The following is a 21,690-nucleotide window of genomic DNA, read 5'->3' on the forward strand; positions in this document are numbered from 1 at the left end:
TCCTGGTCTCTCTCTCTCTTCTCTCCCCTCTTTTCCAACCATCTCATCTCTCTTCCCCAATTTCCTTTGCCCACCCCAACCGGTGGAGTCTGGTTCTGCTTTTTCTCCGTTTTTTCTCTCCAGTCACCAAATTGTTTGCTCATAGTGGGAACTGTTACGTTTCATCATCGTTTTTCAGGTCTTGGCCTTATATGTCAAGTGCCTTAAGATATTATATATTATGATTTGGTGCTATACAAATAAAATGGAATTGAATATTTGGCTTCAATATCAAGTTAATGCGAGTACAATCAGAATGGCAGTGATACCATGAGTTTTTGCTTAAAAAACAAAAACAAATAAAGGCATGGTGGAAATGTTTTTTTATTCCAGTTGCTACTAACAGGAACACACCAAGTAAGAAGCATATATTACAAAAACATTTGAAATAAAATCAGGTTCAATCATACTGTAAAAATAAAAACCGTATATACTGTACAGAGTTCAGAAAACATGGAGCTTAAAGGACTTCCTAGGGTGTAACTTGAACAAATCAACCATCACAGACCGTTTGCTTTAGTATGAAATATAAATTAGTTTACCACTGTGGAATCTGCTTTTCAAAATAAAAGTCAAGTGGTTCTCTGTTTGAACTCATGACGGACTCCCACCACACCATCCACCCTAAGTACATTAGAGAGACAGATAAAGGAGTGGGTGGCCTACTCTTGCCAAGATTTTTTCAGTTACTTCATACACAGCGCAGTAAATGTGTGGTGTCTTCATCTCTTCATGAAGTTGTCCAAGGAGGCCGGCGTCCTCTGAATGGAGTGGATATTCCTCCTCACTCTGTCTTCTAAGGAAGAGCTGGCAGCGCTTTCCAACTTCATGTCACTGCAAAAGAACAGGGTGGGTGTTATTGAGGGTGAAAATTAAAACATGCAACTAAGTAAAAAAAAGATACTACGTAAACATTACTAGTGGATTTCAAAACAAAATAGACATGAGTCCAGAAACATCACAGCTTCATGACACAAACTTACTGGATGAAGCCGGCATGGCGCTCATGCTTGTCGTTCTGTTGCTGCTGCCGCTCCTGCTCATCTTGCCTCTTGTATCTCTTCACATTATTCTCTCTGTCCTCCTCCCTCTGCTTGGCCTCATCCATCATCTCCCGCCTCTTTTGCTCTAGTTCTTCTGCAGAGAGCTTCCTGAATCAGACAGAATTTTTTTATTTTTTTATTACAAGAACTGATTCAGACAATGCTCTGGATAGCAGAGTGCTCTGAACAGTATTTTCTCATTTCCTTGACCCAACCATCAGTCACACACAGTAAGTGCAAATCAATACATGTGGAGGAATTTGGCTTTGTCGCAGTGGCATTGAGAAGCATTTGTACATTTATAGAGCTTCATTAATCCATGATAACCAGTTTAGCAGTTTAAGACAATCAATGTGTGTGATGGCACAAGCTCAAAAACTTAAATCTACCTGCATTTACAATTGAAAACAAAGATCTTGCAAATAAGCACAAAACATCATAGCAAGTTTTAGATTGAATTCCATCATAATAATATAATAGCAATATAAATGGCACAATTCCATATACATGTAAAGATTTGAATGAAAATAATGCAGAATTCTGTTCCTGAAACTCTGTGAACACATACTTGGACACGTGGTTCGTCTGTCTGCGATAACTCTTCGTCTGTGGGCTGGAAGCTTTGGGTTCAAACTTCCTGTCGCTTCTGTGTGAAGAAGAGGAGTGCGAGTGATTGTCCCTGAAGCTCCTGTGAGGGGATCGGGAACGGCTCCTCTCACGCCGTGAGTGATTGGAGGGAGCTGAGGACTGGTGATGTCTGCCAGCATGGAGCTGAGAGGAAGACATTTTATGTTAGGACCCATCAGGGGAATCATTAAAGGCATACAGTACATTAGGTCTCTTCTCTTTACTGACCTGTAGACCGTAGCCTGGAGGATGATTGGAACGATACTTTGTGTTTGATGAAGAGTCATCTCGTGAATGTGACCTAAAATATACAGACAATGATCAATACTGTTGACTTAACTGAAATGATTGCCTGAATCTTACGAGTTCATAGAAAATATGGTATTTAAGGTCATGTTTTGCTGGTTGAGGACACATTAATCACATATACAGTAGATTTTCAAGTTATTTCTCTAACAATCTCCTTACAAACCTGTGTTTTTTCTCATCCTCCTCATCAGAGCTTGAATTTGAACTCTTTCTCTTGTGCTTCTTCTCCTTTCTCCTCTGTTTGTCTGCTTTCTTCTCCTTTTTTTCCTTCTTCCTCTTCTTTTTCTTGTCCTTTTTGTCCAGATTCTGGCGCAACTGTGAGAGAACCGACAGACATTTTAACAAAAAAAAATACTTGACAAGCTCCAGCTCCTGATACAGCACTACTTTTTTAAACAACACAACACAAAATCATCATGAGCAAATAAAATAACTGGAAATATTGCTTAAAATGCCACAAAGGCAAATACATATTAGTGCATAAGTGATTTGTTGGTTATATATGTATTTTTTACACATATATTGTAATTGAGGCTATTTACAGATACAAATAAATAATTATAAACCAAAATAACACACAAATACAACCAAATGAATACAGCTTGAACGTAAACTAGAAAATAAACAAACTTTAAGAAAAATTAAGAGATTCATATCTGCAAACATTAAGGCTAATATGAGGCTACTTTTAACATGCAACTGATATATTGTTCAGCCTCTAGTATATACAGCTATCATAAAATACCTGTATTACTAGTTATTTTACCATTTCTTTGATCCTCTTCATCTTCACAGGATTAGTCAAAACTTCTCTCTTCTTTTCTTCTTCACGTTTCCTTAAGAAAGAAAACATTTTAAAAACATGAGCTAATTTTGAAGCAGTGAAACATAATTTCAGCAGAAATGACACAAAACTAACCTGATTTCAAAGAGGGGGTCTTCCCTGATCTTGGCAGCCAGGTCGAGGTTGGAGGCAGTGGTGGCTGGGTTGAAGATGGACCCAGGTAGGAGGCCGGTCTCAGCTGATGGACCGCTCTCTGGCTCCTCGTATTGGTCGGTGATCTGCTTGTCGATGGAACGTCCCATCAGATACTCATCTCTGGACACCTGCCCAGCAGGGCCCTGGTACATCCAGTCCAGGCGATCATCCTTTTTTCTGTCATCATACAATGAAAATAAAAATTATTAAAAAAGACTATTCTTCTGTCTCAAGCACCAAAATATTGGTGTTGGTAATATGACAGAGGACTTACTTGATGGCACCACTGTTCTCTGCAAATCTGGTTATTTCTTCTCTGGCTCTTTCCTCTTTCAGCTCTTTCTGGAGCTCCTCCATCTTCTTGCATTCGGCCTCATGTTTCTGCTCTGCTTTCCAAACACGCTCAATGTTTTTCATAGTCTGGGGATGCCAGCTCTTTTTCAGGTTCTGTCAGAGGACAAATGAAATAAGTTTGTTATTGCCTATACTGTGAAAGGTAGTTTTAAATGGGATCAACAGAATAACACTGAAAACACTCTTAGTACGTTTGTATTCCCCTACTAGTGGGCATTAATGTTTTGACCTGATGATAACATGAACAGCAGTGATAACTTGGAAACCATGACACCTCCAGGTGAATTCTGAAGCGGAATATTTCAGAAGAAATCATGACACTAACAACTAACTTTTAATATCCACGAGGGAGTCTTCCCAAAGGGATTAATATAGTTCTATCGAATCTAATCTCTAATCTAACCCTCAACTCTAATGCTAATACAGCCATGCTAATATCAAGCTAATGCGACCTAGGTTGGTTGTTGATGTTAGAAACAGCTATCGAAATATCTACTAACTCTAATATTAAGACCTACAAGTTAATTGTAGCTCGTAACAGTTCCCAGTGTGTATTAACAAATTGTGTAACTAGCGTATTCACCAATAATCACACGGGTATCTTAAAACATCCATATTCTAAATGGAGTTTGGTGTGATCGGTCTCTAAATGATGGCGAAAGCGGCAATCGTGAATACAATATCTCGTGCTTACCAGGTCGCCTCCCCCCATGTTGAAATATTGGTCGTTTCAGTCCAAGAAGAAATGATACTGATCAAAACTGTTGTTGATAAAAAGTGGGACAACGAAAGTTGATCGCGAGCTAAAAACGAACTGCTCCCCGAGGTCAAAGAGTGACGTATTTCCTGTGTGTCTAATGTAGTTCCGGTTTCAGCTCACGGCTCTTCGTGCAAAATCAATCAGCCGGTAAATAAATGGACTCCGCACGAGCCGTGAGCGGCTTTGGATGCAATGTACAGAACTAATTCATACTGAAGCAGTTTACGTGTTTGAATATCATTCTGACTTTAAAGGTGTTTAAGCAGGAGAAGAAGAAGAAGCAGATCCAGTAGATGGCGGTAATGCACCTTGACGTTAGTTGCCACCCGCATATAAACCGAACAAAGAAGACCTTCCTTACCCCTTAAAACAAGGGTTATTTGAACACAATGCGTTTTTAAAATGGACATACCTAAATATAAAATACATTCATGTATATAATATGCGGATTATTTCCCCTTTAGACATGTCATGAACCCACAGATTTATCTTCTGATCCCTCGGGGTGTCCAGAACCCCAGACAGGAAACCACCCATTCTCTTAGAATAAGCCTAGTTTATGCTTCTTACAGTCCCCTCATGAAACCCCATTTAAATCCAATAAATCTGGATTTGTATTTGTATTTGTACCAAATTACGCACATTGATAACTGTCAGTTTCCTAAACATACCTGAATCTTATCTATGAAGAAACATGAATTATTCTATGTGAAAGCAACTAGAATGTTGAATAACACCCTCACAATATTAAAGAAAAATTTTTTATTGGCTCTCTCCTGACCGATACTACATCTTTCCACCAGGTTTCCAGTAGTTTTTGTATAATCCTGCTAACAAACAAAGATGAATACATAACCTTCTTGGTGGAGGTAACGAGGCTACTACATTAAAACTGTTAAGAATAACTATAACTGTAGATATAAGAGCAACATCTGATTGTACAGAAAATAAAATGTTTGTATTACCTTTATAGCAATTCTTGATTCATGATAAAATAATAACACTCTAAAACATACAACACTACTACTACTACTGCTACTAATAATAGTAAAACTTCACAATCTTATCTTCTGTAAATAAAGGTTTGACACACACACAGAATATAGTTTTTTATTTAATAAAGGACAATAATAGATTAAATACAAGTTATTACACCATGATGCTTAACTTAATAAAAGTTTTTAAACTTATTTTATAAGAGTTTCCACAACTAAAACATTTACTACAGCAACCAATTCAAAAAAGGTGGTACATTTTGTCCTACTGAACATAATAAAAGAAAATATCATGAGCCTATCTATAATCACATCAACAAACATAATGATAATAGTCAATATGAAATAATTGACTGATGTTTAAGCACTAGCTTCCTCATCTTATCATCTATACATACATACAGCAACATTGAGCCTCCAATAATGAAGGCACGCTAATGTAGAAATCTCAGCCTAATGTGTGTATTTGTTTACATACATCCTAATAGTGTCTTAAAGTGTAAAGCTGCTCACACTGCTTGCTACAGAACTATTGATCATACAGTACTGATTATGAGGGTTAACTAGCCAGAAGAAATTAGCCTACCTAAACAGATTCGGCTGCGTGTCGTTCAATTCCCTTGTATTTCATCCTCGACTGCTAACATCACAGTCTCTCTCTGTTGATCGAATAAATGGTTTGTCATATTACAACAAAGCATCTTGTAAAATGATTTGTGTTGTGTTGAGCATGAAAAACTGGCAGCTTCAGGCAGACCAACATCTGTTAATAAAATGTGTCGAGAGATTGGGATTATAGCTTGATCCGACATGCAAATAATTATGAAGGTGATGATGTTTGGAAGATAGTATTAGTAGAACAACACCTTGCTTCCCACAGGTTGGGTCCTTTAAGATTTTCTGTTGCATATTTATGAGACCAAAATAGAATCTATTCTTTTTGCCACTTCAGGGCAGCGGAACAGGTTGTAAACACAACATTGACATATTTTCACCACATGAAACTGTAATGGCAAACAGTTGCCAAATGGCACGTGCAGCAGATTCAGAGCAACAATAGCACTGACATGGAGCTTTGAATTTGTTCTTCTGCTCTTTAGCTGCTGTACAGTATACTCCATCCTGTCCACCACCTTGTCTGTCTGCTGTTTGGCTGGTGGCTGGTGGTGGCTTCACCATTTTTACTGAATCCAGTAGCTTGCTGCAGGACACAGGGCGGATGAAAGCAGCGAGACTGAACCAGCAGCAGTAAAATTGTGGCTGCTCAAATATGATAAAAGTGCCACTGAGAGGAACTGCAGTCAGATGATAATCTTTCACATTACACAGTCATTTGATCCGTTTGTTTAAACATATATTAATAAGTGCAGCTTTAAACCTTGGGACTGCATAGGCCACTGGATGAGGGTACGTCCCCGTACCCATGATGTAATGAAGTTCTGCTTTGTGCTGGAAGTTTCATTCAACACCAGCAGCTTGATGTGTTGACAGGGTGGATCTGTGGAATTGTGTTTATATCAGCATGTCCCAACAGAAACCAGGATTCATTTAGCCAGGCAACGTTTTCTCCCCATGCCCGACTCAATCTTCTTGTTCTTACCCAACAGGAGCGGAGGCGCCATCTCCAGCTGTTGGGACCACTACTTAATGGTTTGTTTGCTTTGTTCAGTCTATCTGGTAACCCGAACACATGTTTATTATATGATTTATATTATATGATATGATACTATATGATATTATGTGATATTATGTTATATTATATTATATTAGGATCACATCACATTAGTTTTTCATTGTGGACACTGTCACAGCTCAGAATTGTTGTTTGTTCTTTCATTCTGTTTATGTACCATTTCATTTTAATTACTTAAATACCAGCACACACACACCCAGTTCAGTGGCATGTACTGTCGAGCATGCAAATGCCTATTGACCTTTTAAAATTTTGAAGAAGCTGTTATTATATTCCAGTGTCTCATAACAAATTGCACAGTAGGCTGCACTCACACGGCGACAGTCTGAGACAAATAGAAAATATTGTCGCTGTCTACTTTCTCTGTGATTGATTTCATTGTAAACAAGTTAACAAGCCACCTTCAGTTGGACTGTAGCTCTAGCAGCAATGAACGTCAAGCAGCAAGTGGCAGCTTCTGCTCGGTTGCCTGCTCAGCCACATTTCACCTTAAGTAAACACAGCGGAAACTTTGATCCACTGGTAAAACTCATGCTTTCTCTGTGTGTTATAACATTTATGTTCACTGAGGTGGCCCAGTTGATAAACTCACGGGACAGCAGACGTGTATTTCCATCCAGCTTGCATTAGTAAAAGTCCAAACATGTCTTCTTTTCTCTATTCTATTGTGAAACTATGACACCTCTTATGACAGAGGTGTGACAGAACTGATGGTGAACCTTTGATGAAAGATGAAATTAGCTGGACTGCCCTGTCACACTAGAGACTGAGGGGTCTGTCTCACATTTCAGCTTCATCGGAGGCTCTGTGGTGTCGGACACAGACACGTTTGAGGATGTCTGGGGGGGAGTGGATGCATCAAAGCCCTTATCCATCCTGCCATCGCCATTTACCCTCTCCTCCCCATGTCCTGGCGGGGACTCGTGTGTGCGCATGTGCTTGGCCAGGTGGTCGTTGCGCATAAAGACTCTGGGGCATAATGCACAGCTGAACTTCTTGGCTCCCGTGTGCGTCTGCAGGTGGCGCTGCAGTTCATCAGAGCGTGTGAATCTCTTGCCACAGAAGAGCCAGTTGCAGACAAATGGCCGGTCTCCGCTGTGCCATCGTAGGTGCGCCTTCAAGTGGGAGGTCTTAGCATACGCTTTGCCGCAGCCGGGGATGTGGCAGTTGTGCATGTGCTTCCTTCTGCTGTCATCAGGGCTCTGGCCCAGCTGCTCAGCATGGACGCAGTTAGGGCAGCGACACGCGGCCTGACCAGCGCCTCTGGAAGAGGAGCGGCGCGGGGGCTTGGGACGGACAGAAACAGAGGTCTCCTGCGGTTCCTCAAGAGAAAATGGATCTTGCTGCAGCATTTCAGGGGCCAGTGGCTCCATTTTGAAGCCATCCTGGGGGAAGAGGTGAGGCGAGTGTGAGGCTGGAGCGTGTTGAGCTGAAGGCAGGGTGCACAGCTGTGGGTCAGAGCCGTAGGGCCCTAAAGATGGCTGCAACCCCATGGAACTCCCTGGGCTCACTGAAGGCAAACCTACACCCTGGCCTGTCTGCAGGTCTATCCAGCTCCCTGGTTGGACGTCCCTGTGGAGGTCCCACCACGAGGGGATGTTCATGTCTTCTGAGTTGCCACTAGGTGGGGCTGTCCGTAACCAGGGCTCGTAAGGGTGGGCCATGTGAGCAGTTGGTGCAGGTGCAGGTTTGTTGGTTAGCCGCTCAAGTGTTGTTCACTATCTTTCTGGTATGGCTGAGAAGATTACCACATACTGGAACGATGATGCATTGAAAAACCCTAAAGAAAGAAAGAACAGAGAAATAGTTAAGTCTTCAATCTCACATCTCTTTCCCAGCTATATTTTGTCAATGACTTCACTGGAGCAGAAGCTGCAACTTTGAAGTCTTGAGGTCATTCTTCTCAATCTGACAGACTTTGAAGTCATGCAGCTTGTGGCCTAAATCCTCCTGTCTCCAACATTTATATGGCCAACCCCGAGCACACCCCCTTCATAGCCACGGATACTGCAGTTCTCACGCTGCGTGGCCGAGGAGGCAGAAGAGAGGGGGAGACAGACGTGTCCAGGCAGAGGCCTGCCACATGCATCCGCTGCCAGGTACTTCCCATGTAGGACAGTCAAAGACAAGAGCAAAGAAAACAACATCATCGGCCCTGTGCAGAGGTAGTGGCAGCAGTGGGGGGAGATAAATGCTTGTAAGATTGGGGGGAGGGCCGAGTGAGAAGGGGAGTGTTGACAGGAGAGCAGTTTGGGGAAGGAAGAAGTTCCAGGGAGGTATGGCTGCAGGCCAAAGTCTATTTGTACGTCTCAGAGGTTTGTGAAGATGAAACCTGGCAGACAGGAGAACCAGTTTTTTTATGAATCACACATGATTTACAACAACAGCCCTCAAGGCAAAGCTACAAAAGGAGCCCCGTAAAATGCCCCGCCTCCTACACACTGGCAGCAGAATGCATCAGCAGTTGCAGACTGACGGCATTCATGAGAATGGGAGTCCAACAATAACACGCAACAATTCCTTTATGTGTATAATTATGTGCACATGCTCTCTAACAGTATCCTGTCCCCAACACGCTCCAAGTATATTCAATGGTGCATATATCAAAAGTGTCAGTTAGCCATCCCACGGAGGAGGAGGGGCTCTAATTTTTAAGGGTGACACAAAGCTTGTTAAAGCTCAACAAGCCTGTGGAAAATTATGACAAGAAGGTACCAGCCTAAAGGACTCGGCTCCAAACATGTCCGAGCTCCAAACAATCTTGTTGACTTCCACCACACCCCCATCACATCTACAATTATCTTTACAGCAGGAAACAGTAAAGTAGTCTGAAGCTTTAGAGACTGGTATCTTAGTCTCAAGATCAGTTGGTTTACTACTACTACTACCATATCTCACCAAACAAACTACACAAGGTCAACTGGAAGACACGCATCACGACTGATATGTGGATCCATCGGGGGGCACGTGGTTCCCCGTACAGGTGGCGTCACTCTGAGACGTCCCCTGAGTAGATGTCAATTTGTTAATTCTGCTCAACCAAGGGGATAACACATCTTCACAGCTTCAGAGTCAAAACCACTCAGAGATGCTTTCTGGTTGCAATGAAATCGTAAAGCAATTAGTTTGAAATTCCCTAATGAAAGGTCTGCTGCTAAAGGCCAAACTGATTTATTTCATGGTGGCCTGGAGCCATAAGTACTGCTCTGTAATTTTTTGGGAATGCGACTCAGACGCACAGCAAAATGGTCCAACCCAACTCCGTTCTTACTTTAAAACCGTAAACAGACCAAGACAGCAGCAACCTCCTCTCTTTGCTTAAGTGCTGGGAGCGTTCTGAGCTCCGAAGGGGAACAGCTGGCATAGGGGGGCCCCCAGGGGGGAACGGCAGCCTGGGAGGAGTAGGATGGTACAGAGCAATGACAGAGCTCTGGTCATAAAACCTGCCCGACCAAGACCCAGCACAGCCCCCGGTTAACAAGGCTGCCATCATGAAGATGCACAAAGAGGGAGCGATGAAGAAAGAACGCCATTAGCGCTTCAAAACATTTAAACACAGTTGCTCTCATGGATGTGATTTTCAAAATTACAAATTTGGAAACCTACTAATATGGCTTTTCCAAAAGGGGCTCTCCTTTTTCAGCCTTCTGATTATATTTTGAAGTCTGTTTAACAGCATCATTTACAGAAAATCCTCAGTCCATCCACCACACGTCTCCTAGCCCATCTTATCTTATCACAGATATAGAACAACACAATGGGAACAGAAATGCTGACTGTCTGAGTGTGGACACAGACTAGTTTGAGTCAAATGGCAATTCCAAGAGGTTGGTTTTAACTTGCTCAGTGTACAAGATGGGTGGAGCAGAACACAACGGTTGAGCAGGGGTCAGGTCAGTTGACAGAGAAAGGCACTGTGGCGAAATTCAAAATCCAAAAATTAAATGTCTGAATCTGACTTTGCAGTTATAATGTGCAATGTTCGGATTGAAACCACAATGTAACCTGCACAGAACCAGGATGGGAACATACAGTGCTGGAGATGGAATGTTTATCCCTCTGATCAGTTTGTCTGTTTTCTAGTTTGACTATGATTGAGAGCAGATAGGATGACAGCTTTACATCCTCATTGATTTATGGGTGTCTGTCTGATGCTGATTTATAAACAGTTGTTGAAAATGCCGTCTTTGCTGAATATTTTACTACAGTTTGTACAAGCTGCTGGAGTTGTTTCCCCTTACAGCAAGGTTTCACAGCATTTTTATCCTTCTGTGGAGAGAGTGCAAACAGATATCTATTTCACATTTGATTGGCAAAGTGTCATGAGTTGCTGTTATCCGCCACTTGAAGTCTGAGCACTGGCACTGCTGCCTTTTTAAAAATGTAAAAATGGACAAAAACTGGTTGTTTATTCCTCCCAGTTGCCATCTGAATACAATTCTATGGGCTTAATATGCTTCAGTATTTACGTATTAACGCTCAGCAGGATTAAATATCAACGATACAGACAGGATTTATTTCACGATGAGATGGCACCTTAATGTGGCAGTAAAGAAATACACATAATATGTTAAATTTAACTAGTGTAGCTATCAATATTGTCAAGATACACACATACAATCATGGAGAGCGAAGTACTTATGTTAAGTTACCTAAGTACTTGCACTTTCATGTATTTCCATTTTTTGCTACTTTGTGATATGCTTTAAATGCCTTTTTTATTTCTTATAGTTGATTTTACACATAAATGCATATTTTATACATAAAAATCTTTTTACAAAATATTCAATTTTTTTTGGATCAAACTGTCCAACATTATACAAAGTAATTAAAATTACTTCACCTCACCTCCAGACATTACAGCGTTAAAGTACCACATATCAAAACATCAATAATAATAATCCGATAATTTGATTACTCACTGGGGCCATTTGGCATAATGGTATTTTCATTTTCAATACTGTAACTACACTGTAAGTACCTTGAATGGAGAGCTTGTACATTAACACTGTGGTATTGATAATTTTAATTAAAAGTAAATAGTATATATCTAAATAGTGGCTGCATTTGAAATACTTCCATCGCCACAATCAAGCTATTGAATGAAACCCTTCCTATAAAAAAAAATGTAATTAAAAAAACTCCAAATGAAACACAATACATAAATTCACATTATCAAATCCAATGATGTGGACTTTTTCTTTTTAATTGCCAATATTCTGATGAATTTACTGTCTACATTTGCCTTTTATTGTCTGGGAAATGCTTATTTTCTCTCAGGTTTTAATACGTATCAGGGTTTTCTTCTTGTATGAAGAAGAGTCTACTTTTAAAAACCTAAATGATTTTATAGAAGGAAAAAGAGACGCAAAAATGAAAAAATGAGATCACAAATTAAAATTCACAGAAACAAATGTGTGGAGTTTCTCAACAAATGCAGATTTGATTCATTTTTCAAGACAACAGAGATTCTTCCTATGTTGTTTAACATTTCAAGCGACACATTATTCAAACTAACAAAGGCGTAAATAAATAAATTCTGAGTAAATGATATAGCAGGCGACATCCCATTGAAACCCCTTCCACGCAGAAAGGTCATACTGCTGGAGTCTAGCTGCAGAAAACGGTCAGTTAAACATAATCCACACTTTGATTGTACCTGAAAAACCTGGACTTTATATTTATACATTCAACACATATTAGTGAAAAGAACACAATATAATAATAATAATAATTACACTTTACATTATTTCTTTATCTTCTTTATTTATTATATCTGATTGCAGCTCATGTTCCTCAAGTTAAAGGGGTTTACAGTGTGTCTATTAAAAGTTCTGGTCATTGTAACACATTATTCACTTTTTTTATCTTCTTTGGTCATGAAGGGACTTTAACTTTTCTGAATCTGAATTGAAGCCTATAGGATGTGACTGTGTCATAATGAATGATTGATCATTGATATAATCTCTGGTGATAAGAATGAAGGTCATTTGATTTAGAATCCACATATCCTGAATAAACAGACACATAAGAGAGATGACAGGAGGTTGCAGTGATAGAGCAAACTCAAACTGCTGAGTTACCTGTTGTCTCTTGGAGCTGCTGCTGCTATCTTCTGTTTGGAGCCAAGTCGGAACCCTGTGTGAAGAAACGTGCTCTCAGCTCAGCTCTGTCGCTTCTCCCCTGCGTAGAAAGGTGCCCAGAGAGAAATAATATCCTCATCATATTTCAGCGGCTCCAGGTGAAGGACACATGCAGGTAGACTGTGTTCTCTGCACTGACTCACTCTGTGATCACGTTCGAGTCTTTGAGGCTCTCCAGGCTCCGCCCCCGGCGGCTCCGTGTGCTCCCCGGCTCAGGATGCGCCCTCGGCGGCTGCAAGGTGAGGAAGTGGCTCCCTGCGAGACTACTCAGGTGCCAACAGTAGAGGTGCAAGTACTTGTACTGTAGCTAAGTGCTAACCTGAGGTACCGGTACTGGTATCTTTATTCCACTGCAGTTCAGATAAGAGTATTGGGCTTTCTTTTTGCTTTGCTCCAGTTATTTGATAAGCTACTGGTTACTTTACAGGGGGTCAGAGGTCAGACGGCATGGTCAATGACTGTGGGTCATTTCTCAATGATCTGTTGAATAATGGCTTTATTCACCTTAATAATTCAATTATTAAATTACGCCAGATCTCTACCAAGATCTTCCATAGAAGACACGTGATGAACTTATGCTATAACACACCCATAGAAAAAAAAATGCAACCAACAGTATAGCTGCAGACAGCTGTAATACTGAAATGCTACTAAATAGATACTAAATACTATTTATTATTTATTATTTTATACTAAATAGTATTTTCATTGGTACTATACTCACAGGGTCCATTTACTTTACTATTTTGACTACCTTTGGTACATTGATGTACATTTTCTTATATATAAAGAACCTTTCAAATATTTGGTATTGTTACTCCAGTGGTTCCAAAACCGGGAACCATGAATTTTAATTTAATTTATTCCTCCCATCTTCGAAACTACAGTGTTGGCAGGTGAGTGATTCTGTTTGAAGTCTGACAACAATTCCAAAGTCTAAAAGTCAGAATCTAAAAGTCTTAAAAAATATCTAAAAGTCAGAATCTTAAGAACAAAATTATTAGTGGAATAATGACAGAGCTAAGGAACACCAGCCTTGTGTCATTTGGGAAATTGACTAGACGAAGACTGATTTATTCTGTCAAATCAATTTGTACAAATAGATTTAGCAAGTTCAACAAATATCGTTGGTCACAGCATAAGTGCATAACAGTTATGGACCTTGGAAATAATAGTTGGACATGAAAATATGAAATCAAAGACTACCTGCTACCTTTTCATGGCACTCCCCTTCCTTAGAAAGAGAGTAAATGATCATTTCTGTCAAAACATGTCTGTATTTCCTTGTTCGTAGTTGATATGAGAAGATGATATTCAGTTTGTAAAATAAACTATGCTCATATTTTTAAACATCATATTCGCAGCAGCATTATTTCAAAACTACAGAGTATTGATACCTCACATAAATACAACACAATATTCTTTTGACATCAGGTAAAAGGTACATCATAAAGATTTATCATTTTACACTTTATCGTTATATTGATGTTAGCATCTTTACATGTTGTACAGCACTGATGCAGTGACCGAGTCAGGGTGGTGACCACAGAGTGTTGAGACCTGGAAATCCTTTGATTGCAGACGCTCCTGAGAGGTGGTTTGACCCAGGCTACAACACATGCACAACACACACATCTGAATATCTTACCTGGCAAAAAATAAATAAGAAAACAGTCACTCCTGTGTGCACAAGTTCTGTGAATCAAATCATCTGCACCCTTCAAAGAAGAATTCATTGTTCTAATAAACTGTTGTATAATGTTTATGCCAAATGTTACATTTTTATTCTTTTAACATAGCAAAGTTCATTCTGTAAGTGACTTTGAATGTACATCACACATTTAATAGTTTTTAACATCATCTTCCTTTGAGGGCTTTTTTATATTTTGTCTCCTCGCTGAGTTAATTCCTTTCCTGTCACAGCATGTTGGTGGAGCAGCTTCAAATCAACTGACAAACACAGACCACAGACAGGCCGGCGGGAAGTGACTTCCTACCCTCTGCTTTTTCTGAAGCAGCACTTTGCAAATGCTGAGTTTAAAGTGATAAAATGACGGTCATATAAAAGAACCACTGGGCGATCTGCAACTATTGACCGAGGATTCAACATGAGCCTTGATAGATTTATACAATCGGATCATTTCATTTAGAGTGATTGCGCTTATCAGGAAATGTAATTTCTCTCTAAGATTTTTGCATGAAAACGTTTTTTACGCTTAAATATCTGCAAATAAAAGTCAGACAGCGAATTTAAATCGAATGGGATGAATTTGTTTCCAACACAGTAGAATTGAAATCAGTGTAATTAGTATAATATCTCAGTGACTCATATCTCTTACTATAATGTCTTTATACACTTAGAGGAGATCAGGCCACTGAATTGAAGACCACACACCACGGCTAAATGGTGTTTACCAACGTCTTCAAATAGTCAAGCTTATTTCCTCATGAATACAATGCAGCACAATCAGAAAGAGACTGCTTCGTAACATTTAATTACGGCACAATTTCAACCGGGGGCTTACAAATTCTCTTAATGATTTAAATGTGTTTAGATTGCTTGTTTGACAGTTTTTATTTCTGTCACTGCTAACATTTTTTTTGTGGAAGAGTATTGTTGTGTGTACATGAAAATGTTTGTGGTTCTTTAAAAACTCTCACAAGGAGGCTTTCCTACCGATATTTACTCTTGACATTGTTTCGACCAAATCCCTGTGAATTTCAGTGAGGTGAAGTGAGGGATTGTTTCGTATGACTGCAGCACCTTCGACCTTCACTGTTTACACCTAATCCATCTACCTATTACAAATTACGTTTCTATAGGTGTGGCTAATCAATTTTTAAATCATAATTATTTTTGATGTTATTCATTATCAAGCAAATTATAGAGATTGTGACATTAAATGACATTTTTGCTCTTGGTGTTATCACACTACATTCACAAACCAATAGAATGACTGCCTATTTGGTGGCTTTGTGGATTGGACAAATATCTCACATCTCTCTGTCATAGAGTCTCTATCACGTGTGACAAACTTCCAGACAATTATATGTATAAGTATTATATTTGACTATCTTTAAATGAAGCACCTGAGGAAACATGGTCGAAGTCTTGAAGAGAGGTGAGCAAAGAAAAAATGGGATTTGAGATACTGATGCAGGTATGATCTGCCAGTGTCTTTAATGCCATGTGTTATAAATCATGGAGAATCTGAACTCACAATCACAATTCAGATCATTGATTGTGATTGTGTATTAAAAGATCTTTGAAAGACTGACAACTACTACTACTTTTCAGTAATCTAGTAGAAACCAGACAGTGTAGTGATGTCAGCAGTGTATAAGACTTAAAGGAAAAATGTATAAACTTTTTTATATCAGGGAATGAAGCAGGGAATATTTTTTCAGGCATCAAATTTCCAGTTTTGAAAACTTCCTGAAGGCCTGGAAAAACATTTTACCAATAATGTTTTAAGTTTTACATTTTTGGATCTTGTGAACAGACATTTGAGATTGTAAGCTGCACTGAGGGATGCAAAGTGTTGATAAAACCCAGATTCAAAAATATATTTTTAAAGAGTTTGAGTGTGTATAGTATGAGGATGAGATACAGCATTATAGCCATGAAATAGGCCATAAATCTTGATGCATTTGGAAAGAATTAATGAATGAAGTGAATCTCCACACAACTGAGCAAACACCATTACTGGAGGGGGAACATGAGATGTGGGTTAAGTGAGTTCAGTTGATTTGTCTCTGTGAAACTCTAAGGTCAAAACTGACTCTCTTTTGTCAATGATAAAGAATATGAATTCATATTCCAAACAAACATGACCAAATTACCTTAGCCATACCAGGACAAATCCCTTTAAGAGTGGTCCCGTTAGTGGACAGTCAAAAAATCCATAATTTTTTACTAGCCCTCTTTGAAATTTGAATTCAAGGGTAACATGATTTCAAGGCCAACCTACGAATGGCCGATTGATTTTACATCCAGTCTGCCCTGACAGAGAGACAGGGAAGATGTTGTCATGAAAAACGTGGATGAGCTACAAAAGGTTAAGGAACGTGAAGAACAGACAGGGCAGCTGAGCTTTGTTATAGGGGAGAGAATGTCTCCAAGAGAGGATGACTGCAACACAGGGTTTAAGCTTGTTTACCCTTCTTCACTCTCTCTCCGACTGAGGACGGACTACAAAATGGAGTGATTCACAAAGTGATGGGGTGAGCAACAGCTGGTCGGTTAACATACTAACTTCAGTATATATCTCTGCGACGCAATACATTGATCTCTTTTACGCAATTTCAAAACAACCATCCATCCATCCTAAGGACGAAACAGTTGTTTCTTTACATTCTGTTGAGAGTCTTAGTTATTTTGAATGCTTTAAAGTTTAGTACTTACATATTGCCCCAATAAAGAAATAATTCAGCATTTGGCATATAACCCTTTTAACTTTCCCCCCAAAGATTAGATAATGATTGACACTCTTGTCTCTAATATGATGCCAGAGCCAGATACTGGTTAGCTTAGCTTAGCAAAGACATAATAGGGAGAAACAGCTCTATCCAATGGTAAAGAAATCCAATTAGCAGACCCTTCAAAAGTCATTAATGAAAACATAATTAATTTCTTAAACACTGATTCAAAAAAACGCTATTTTATGATATGGTATTTTATGGTATGGATATGGTTTTACAGGGGTTTGTAGGAAATCACACTGACCGAGAAATAGTTCAGCACAGATCGTTTCATCATTGAAATAGCCACTGTTTTTAAGTTAAACAAACAAGACACAACATGTTAATGAATGCTTTAGGGGTGCTAATGTGTGGATTTCCACAGTCTTTGTGCTAAGCTAATCAGCTCATGATGGAACATTTATATTTAAAAAAGCTCTCATGTAATGTTACGCTGGAACATTTTAATGGATATGACTTAATATATTGATGTACCTATTTGCCAGTGTCCTATACACACCCCAAAGACATTGCATCACTGCTTGTTAGTATCCATTGTATTTTTAATTACAGTAATTATTCAGAAACAAGTTTGTGGAGCTTTTGCTTTGGTTTCTCTAAAGGTTCAAATAGTTTACGTGAGAGATCAGTCTGAATTCTGGAGCCTACAGTTTTTGTTCTTGTGTGTGTGTGCGTGTTAGTGTGTGTGTATACAGCTTGGGACTTTCCTTAAAGGATATGTGTTTTGTACACAAGATTCCCATCACATGAAGTTGGTTCTGATTCTGCTTCACTGGCCTGTGGCTGGTTTGACTTGCCTGTTGTCCCACGGGAACCACACTGGTGTCCCAGACAAATCCCCCTGCCAACACGCCAGCCTCCAGAGAACTAGGCCGGCTAAAGCCCCACTTCCCCTCCAGCAGCAGAAAAAAATCCAAGCAAAGTAAACAGTAAGCACCTAGTAGTCAACTTCCTTATCCTTGTTAATTATTCAAAATCCCAAAGGAGAGACCGGCCCACAGTTGTCTTCTGAGTCTTTTTTTTTCTCATACAGGCACTCACTCACCATAACAGCCCCCCCTCTCCTCCAGCCTCCCCTTTCAACTTCAAACCCAGTCATTTCTGCAAGCAGCGCTTTGATTGTACCAAACACCTGTATTTTTCGAGGAGAGACTTCCTTGTGAGCCCCCGCCTCCCATCTTTGATTGTTAAACAGCAGTGGCGCCGTCATTACTGTCTGAGCGACTGATGCCGCCCAGCTTCCCCTCCCATCTTCCACCTCTGCCTTTTAACCGGAACTTTAATTGCTCAGAGAAAATTTGGATTGCTTTATTTTATCTAATTTTCAAAACCCCCTTGTGTGTGTGTGTGTGTGTGTGTGAGTGCGTGTGTGTGCGTGCATTCATTTGTGTGAAGGGTTGTAAAACTTAAAATGTGCCAGGTGGATTCATCAAATGAGGCAGAGTGGATCACAGATTGCCTTAAACTGTGCCTCAAATCAAAATGTCCTCAGGTTTGTTTTAAGAACTGGGAACTTTTCAAATGTTCAACATAAAGTTGGTTTTAACCAGATGGACACAGACACCCAACATTTTTCTAGTTCACCAGTAATCCTCCTGGAAGGCAGACAGACAGACAGACACTTACACACACACACCTTTGCGGCAGTAATACTATGCTTTATTAGACAGCCTCTCCTGCCATCCTGTCTCCCCCCTCAGATTAATATCCTCTGGGCTTCTCACCAGCTGTTTCCGTCCCTAACACCCCTCATCTTCCTCCGGCCAGCCCTCCACTTCACATGGCAGGGCTTACAAACTGGGCCACAGCGCCTGAGTGGCTTTAGGAGAGGCTCTTGGCTTAGTGTGTGTGTGTGTGTGTGTGAGCTGAATGGCAGATGTCTGGTCCACAAATCTTGAACTATTTCATGATGCTGAGTCACCGTGTTGATAAGTTGATGAAATATTACATTACCTTATTTGAAGAAAAATGAAACCAGGCATATTGTGCATACACTTGGGATAATATTTATTTATTTTTGCCTAATGCTGCTGTCATTGAAGCTACCCTGTTACTAATGTTGAATATCAAACAGTTCTTTTAGGAGAAAAATCTGTCAATCTGATTGAATACATTTTTCATCACAGTTTCTAATGCATATTTACCATGTTTGTTTTTCACTCCGTTCAGTTTCACTCTGAGCTAGTCCCTGTGCTTGTGAGTACTGTATATGTGTCTAAGGTCTCTCTTGGGTGTGTCAGCCTTTGGCTCAGGTGGGTGTTTACCTCTCTAGGTGTTTTTACTGTTTGTGTGTAAGGGCAGACAGGATGTGCGATGCTTGTCAGCACACTCCAGGAGATGAAAGGACGGAGAGGGTGTGGAAGTAGCCAAGTGCTGTTCAGGTAACAGGTTGTCTTCCCAGAAATCTCTCAAGAATTTAGTTGTGTTACCATCAGCAGACCTTGTGAGCCACGAGGGAACGGCATTCACCACCAGGCCGCTTCAAAACATAACTCAGCACCTTCCACAAATCTGGACATAAGTGAGCACTGATAGGGTCCAGGTGCTCAATCTCAAAACACAGCCATTAGTCAAACTTTCGGAGCAGCTAGGTCGGTGCTCCATGTTTCCTGTGGGCTCAGATGTGTGTGTGACCTGTTATTAGACAACCTACATTTCATTTATTGCATCAACAAAACTTTACCAATACAACATGAGTCAGTTTTAAGAATGGGGCCTACTGACATGCATAATAATGAGCAATAGTTGTTGACACGACAGTAGTGGAGGAGGGGAACTACTTCGTTTTGTCACTCACTGCAATGCAGCTGGGCAGGTTTTAAAACCTACGTTCAACATATCCATGACAATCTGTTCATAGCACAGGCATGCTACCAGTAATTATGTAAATGTGTGCTCTGTCTCTATGCAATGTCTTGTGTAAAAAAAAATGTGTTGACCAAAAGAAGACAAAATATTTTCTTTTGGAGTCAGGTTTGCTTCTGCATCCAGCATCCATGGGGCGACATTTATCTGGAGTTGTGTTCAAAAGTCCACCAGCTGGTTGCTTACTTTGACTTTTGCTGCTGGGCGGGTACGATGGGTTCTTGGAAAACAGCTGCATGGTGCTTCCTGTCACTTCTTGTCAGTGTCTTTTACATGTACTTATTTGATCCATTGTTAATATAATTGTTGATTAATCCATCTTAATTGTTCATCCATTATTTGTGTAGCTGATTTAACTACAACCTTCACCGGTGTGTCAACTTTTGTTACAGTTTTTTATCACTGTTCAAAGCTTTGATTGGTTCAAATGGGCAAACAACCAGCAGTAGGATTCAGGGGCCTTGAACCATTTATTTTTGTACATTATAAAACATCTACAGTAAAGTAAAAATCCATACACATATGGGCAATAATAATAATAATAATAATAATAATAATAATTTTGGGGGAGTTGACCCCTCCCTCCCTATTTTTCCCTGTTGAATTACTACCCTCCTCTAAAAGTTAGTGAGAGTTCCTCCGATTGGAGGTTGAGCCCCTATAATATTTTAAGAAATGGAATCATAAAAAAATCTTCAGCAATATAACCACAGATCTGACTGTGAGCTATTTTCAGATATATTTTCCATTGAAGAAATCATCCAGATTAAAACTGTTATATATACATATTAACTTTTAAAAATGTAATTTTCAATGCTGTGAGCGCTACAAAAAAAAAAGATTAATTCCCACTGTTGCTCAAGGCAGAAAACTGAGAGACAGAATAAAGCCAAACCTATCAGCCTGGCTACACCACCAGAGTTGATTTTGAAATATTTAGATAATGATAAAATATAAAATATATATAAAATAATGATAAATATTTTATTGACGCAAAGAGCAGGTGGAAGGTGTTGGGAAGTCGCTGTCTGTCTGGAAGAACTGAGCCCACAGACAGGAAATGTCAGCGACATAATTCAGTGAAAGACCAGTAATGGGAGACACCCACTTGATAAACCCACTGACAAACAAGAATTCACCCAACTTTAATTACACTGATTAACCAACATGTGATCCAGAGTGCTGGTAAAATGCAGTGGTGTGCAGTGTGGTCTCCAGTGTGCCATAAACTGTGTCTCTCTCAGACTACTTTCTTTGCTGCTTTTGAAAATGAAAGATCCATGAGCAGCAGAGACACAGACATTCTGATTCAATAGCAATGTCTCAATTCTGGGCTTCAACCATTGGAGGCTGTATTTGAAGGTCGATTGTGTCACAGCGGTGTGACGAGTCTCCCATTTT

At 39.8% G+C, this 21,690-nt stretch overlaps 2 protein-coding genes across 2 annotated transcripts; both read right to left on the reverse strand.

Moving 5' to 3' along the window:
• Nucleotides 1-345: 345 nt before the first annotated feature.
• cwc25 (CWC25 spliceosome associated protein homolog) lies at nucleotides 346-4,205 on the reverse strand. The gene is made up of 9 exons (XM_020083912.2): nucleotides 4,046-4,205; nucleotides 3,272-3,444; nucleotides 2,938-3,174; nucleotides 2,785-2,854; nucleotides 2,182-2,333; nucleotides 1,938-2,010; nucleotides 1,651-1,853; nucleotides 1,023-1,190; nucleotides 346-873 (listed from the first exon to the last, which is right to left on the reverse strand). The coding sequence occupies exons 1-9, from the start codon at nucleotides 4,061-4,063 to the stop codon at nucleotides 762-764; spliced, it is 1,206 nt and encodes a 401-aa protein (XP_019939471.2). The 5' UTR covers nucleotides 4,064-4,205; the 3' UTR covers nucleotides 346-761.
• A 1,002-nt stretch (nucleotides 4,206-5,207) lies between these two features.
• sp6 (Sp6 transcription factor) lies at nucleotides 5,208-13,093 on the reverse strand. Its single transcript, XM_020083658.2, has 2 exons — nucleotides 12,883-13,093; nucleotides 5,208-8,579 (listed from the first exon to the last, which is right to left on the reverse strand). Exon 2 carries the CDS (start codon nucleotides 8,461-8,463, stop codon nucleotides 7,537-7,539), a length of 927 nt encoding a protein of 308 aa, XP_019939217.1. The 5' UTR covers nucleotides 8,464-8,579; nucleotides 12,883-13,093; the 3' UTR covers nucleotides 5,208-7,536.
• Nucleotides 13,094-21,690: the final 8,597 nt, after the last annotated feature.

The sequence above is a fragment of the Paralichthys olivaceus genome, chromosome 8 (genome assembly GCF_024713975.1).
Source record: "Paralichthys olivaceus isolate ysfri-2021 chromosome 8, ASM2471397v2, whole genome shotgun sequence".
NCBI lineage: Eukaryota > Metazoa > Chordata > Actinopteri > Pleuronectiformes > Paralichthyidae > Paralichthys > Paralichthys olivaceus.

Bases quoted from the DNA above. Each gene is read 5' to 3' on its own strand.
- cwc25 (XM_020083912.2), bottom strand. The intron at 1,191-1,650 runs GTATGTGTTCAC...TGTCTGATTCAG, and splicing joins CAGACGAACCACGTGTCCAA to GAAGCTCTCTGCAGAAGAAC. The intron at 874-1,022 runs GTAAGTTTGTGT...GTTCTTTTGCAG, and splicing joins CGCCATGCCGGCTTCATCCA to TGACATGAAGTTGGAAAGCG.
- sp6 (XM_020083658.2), bottom strand. From the start codon at position 8,463: ATGGCCCACCCTTACGAGCCCTGGTTACGGACAGCCCCACCTAGTGGC.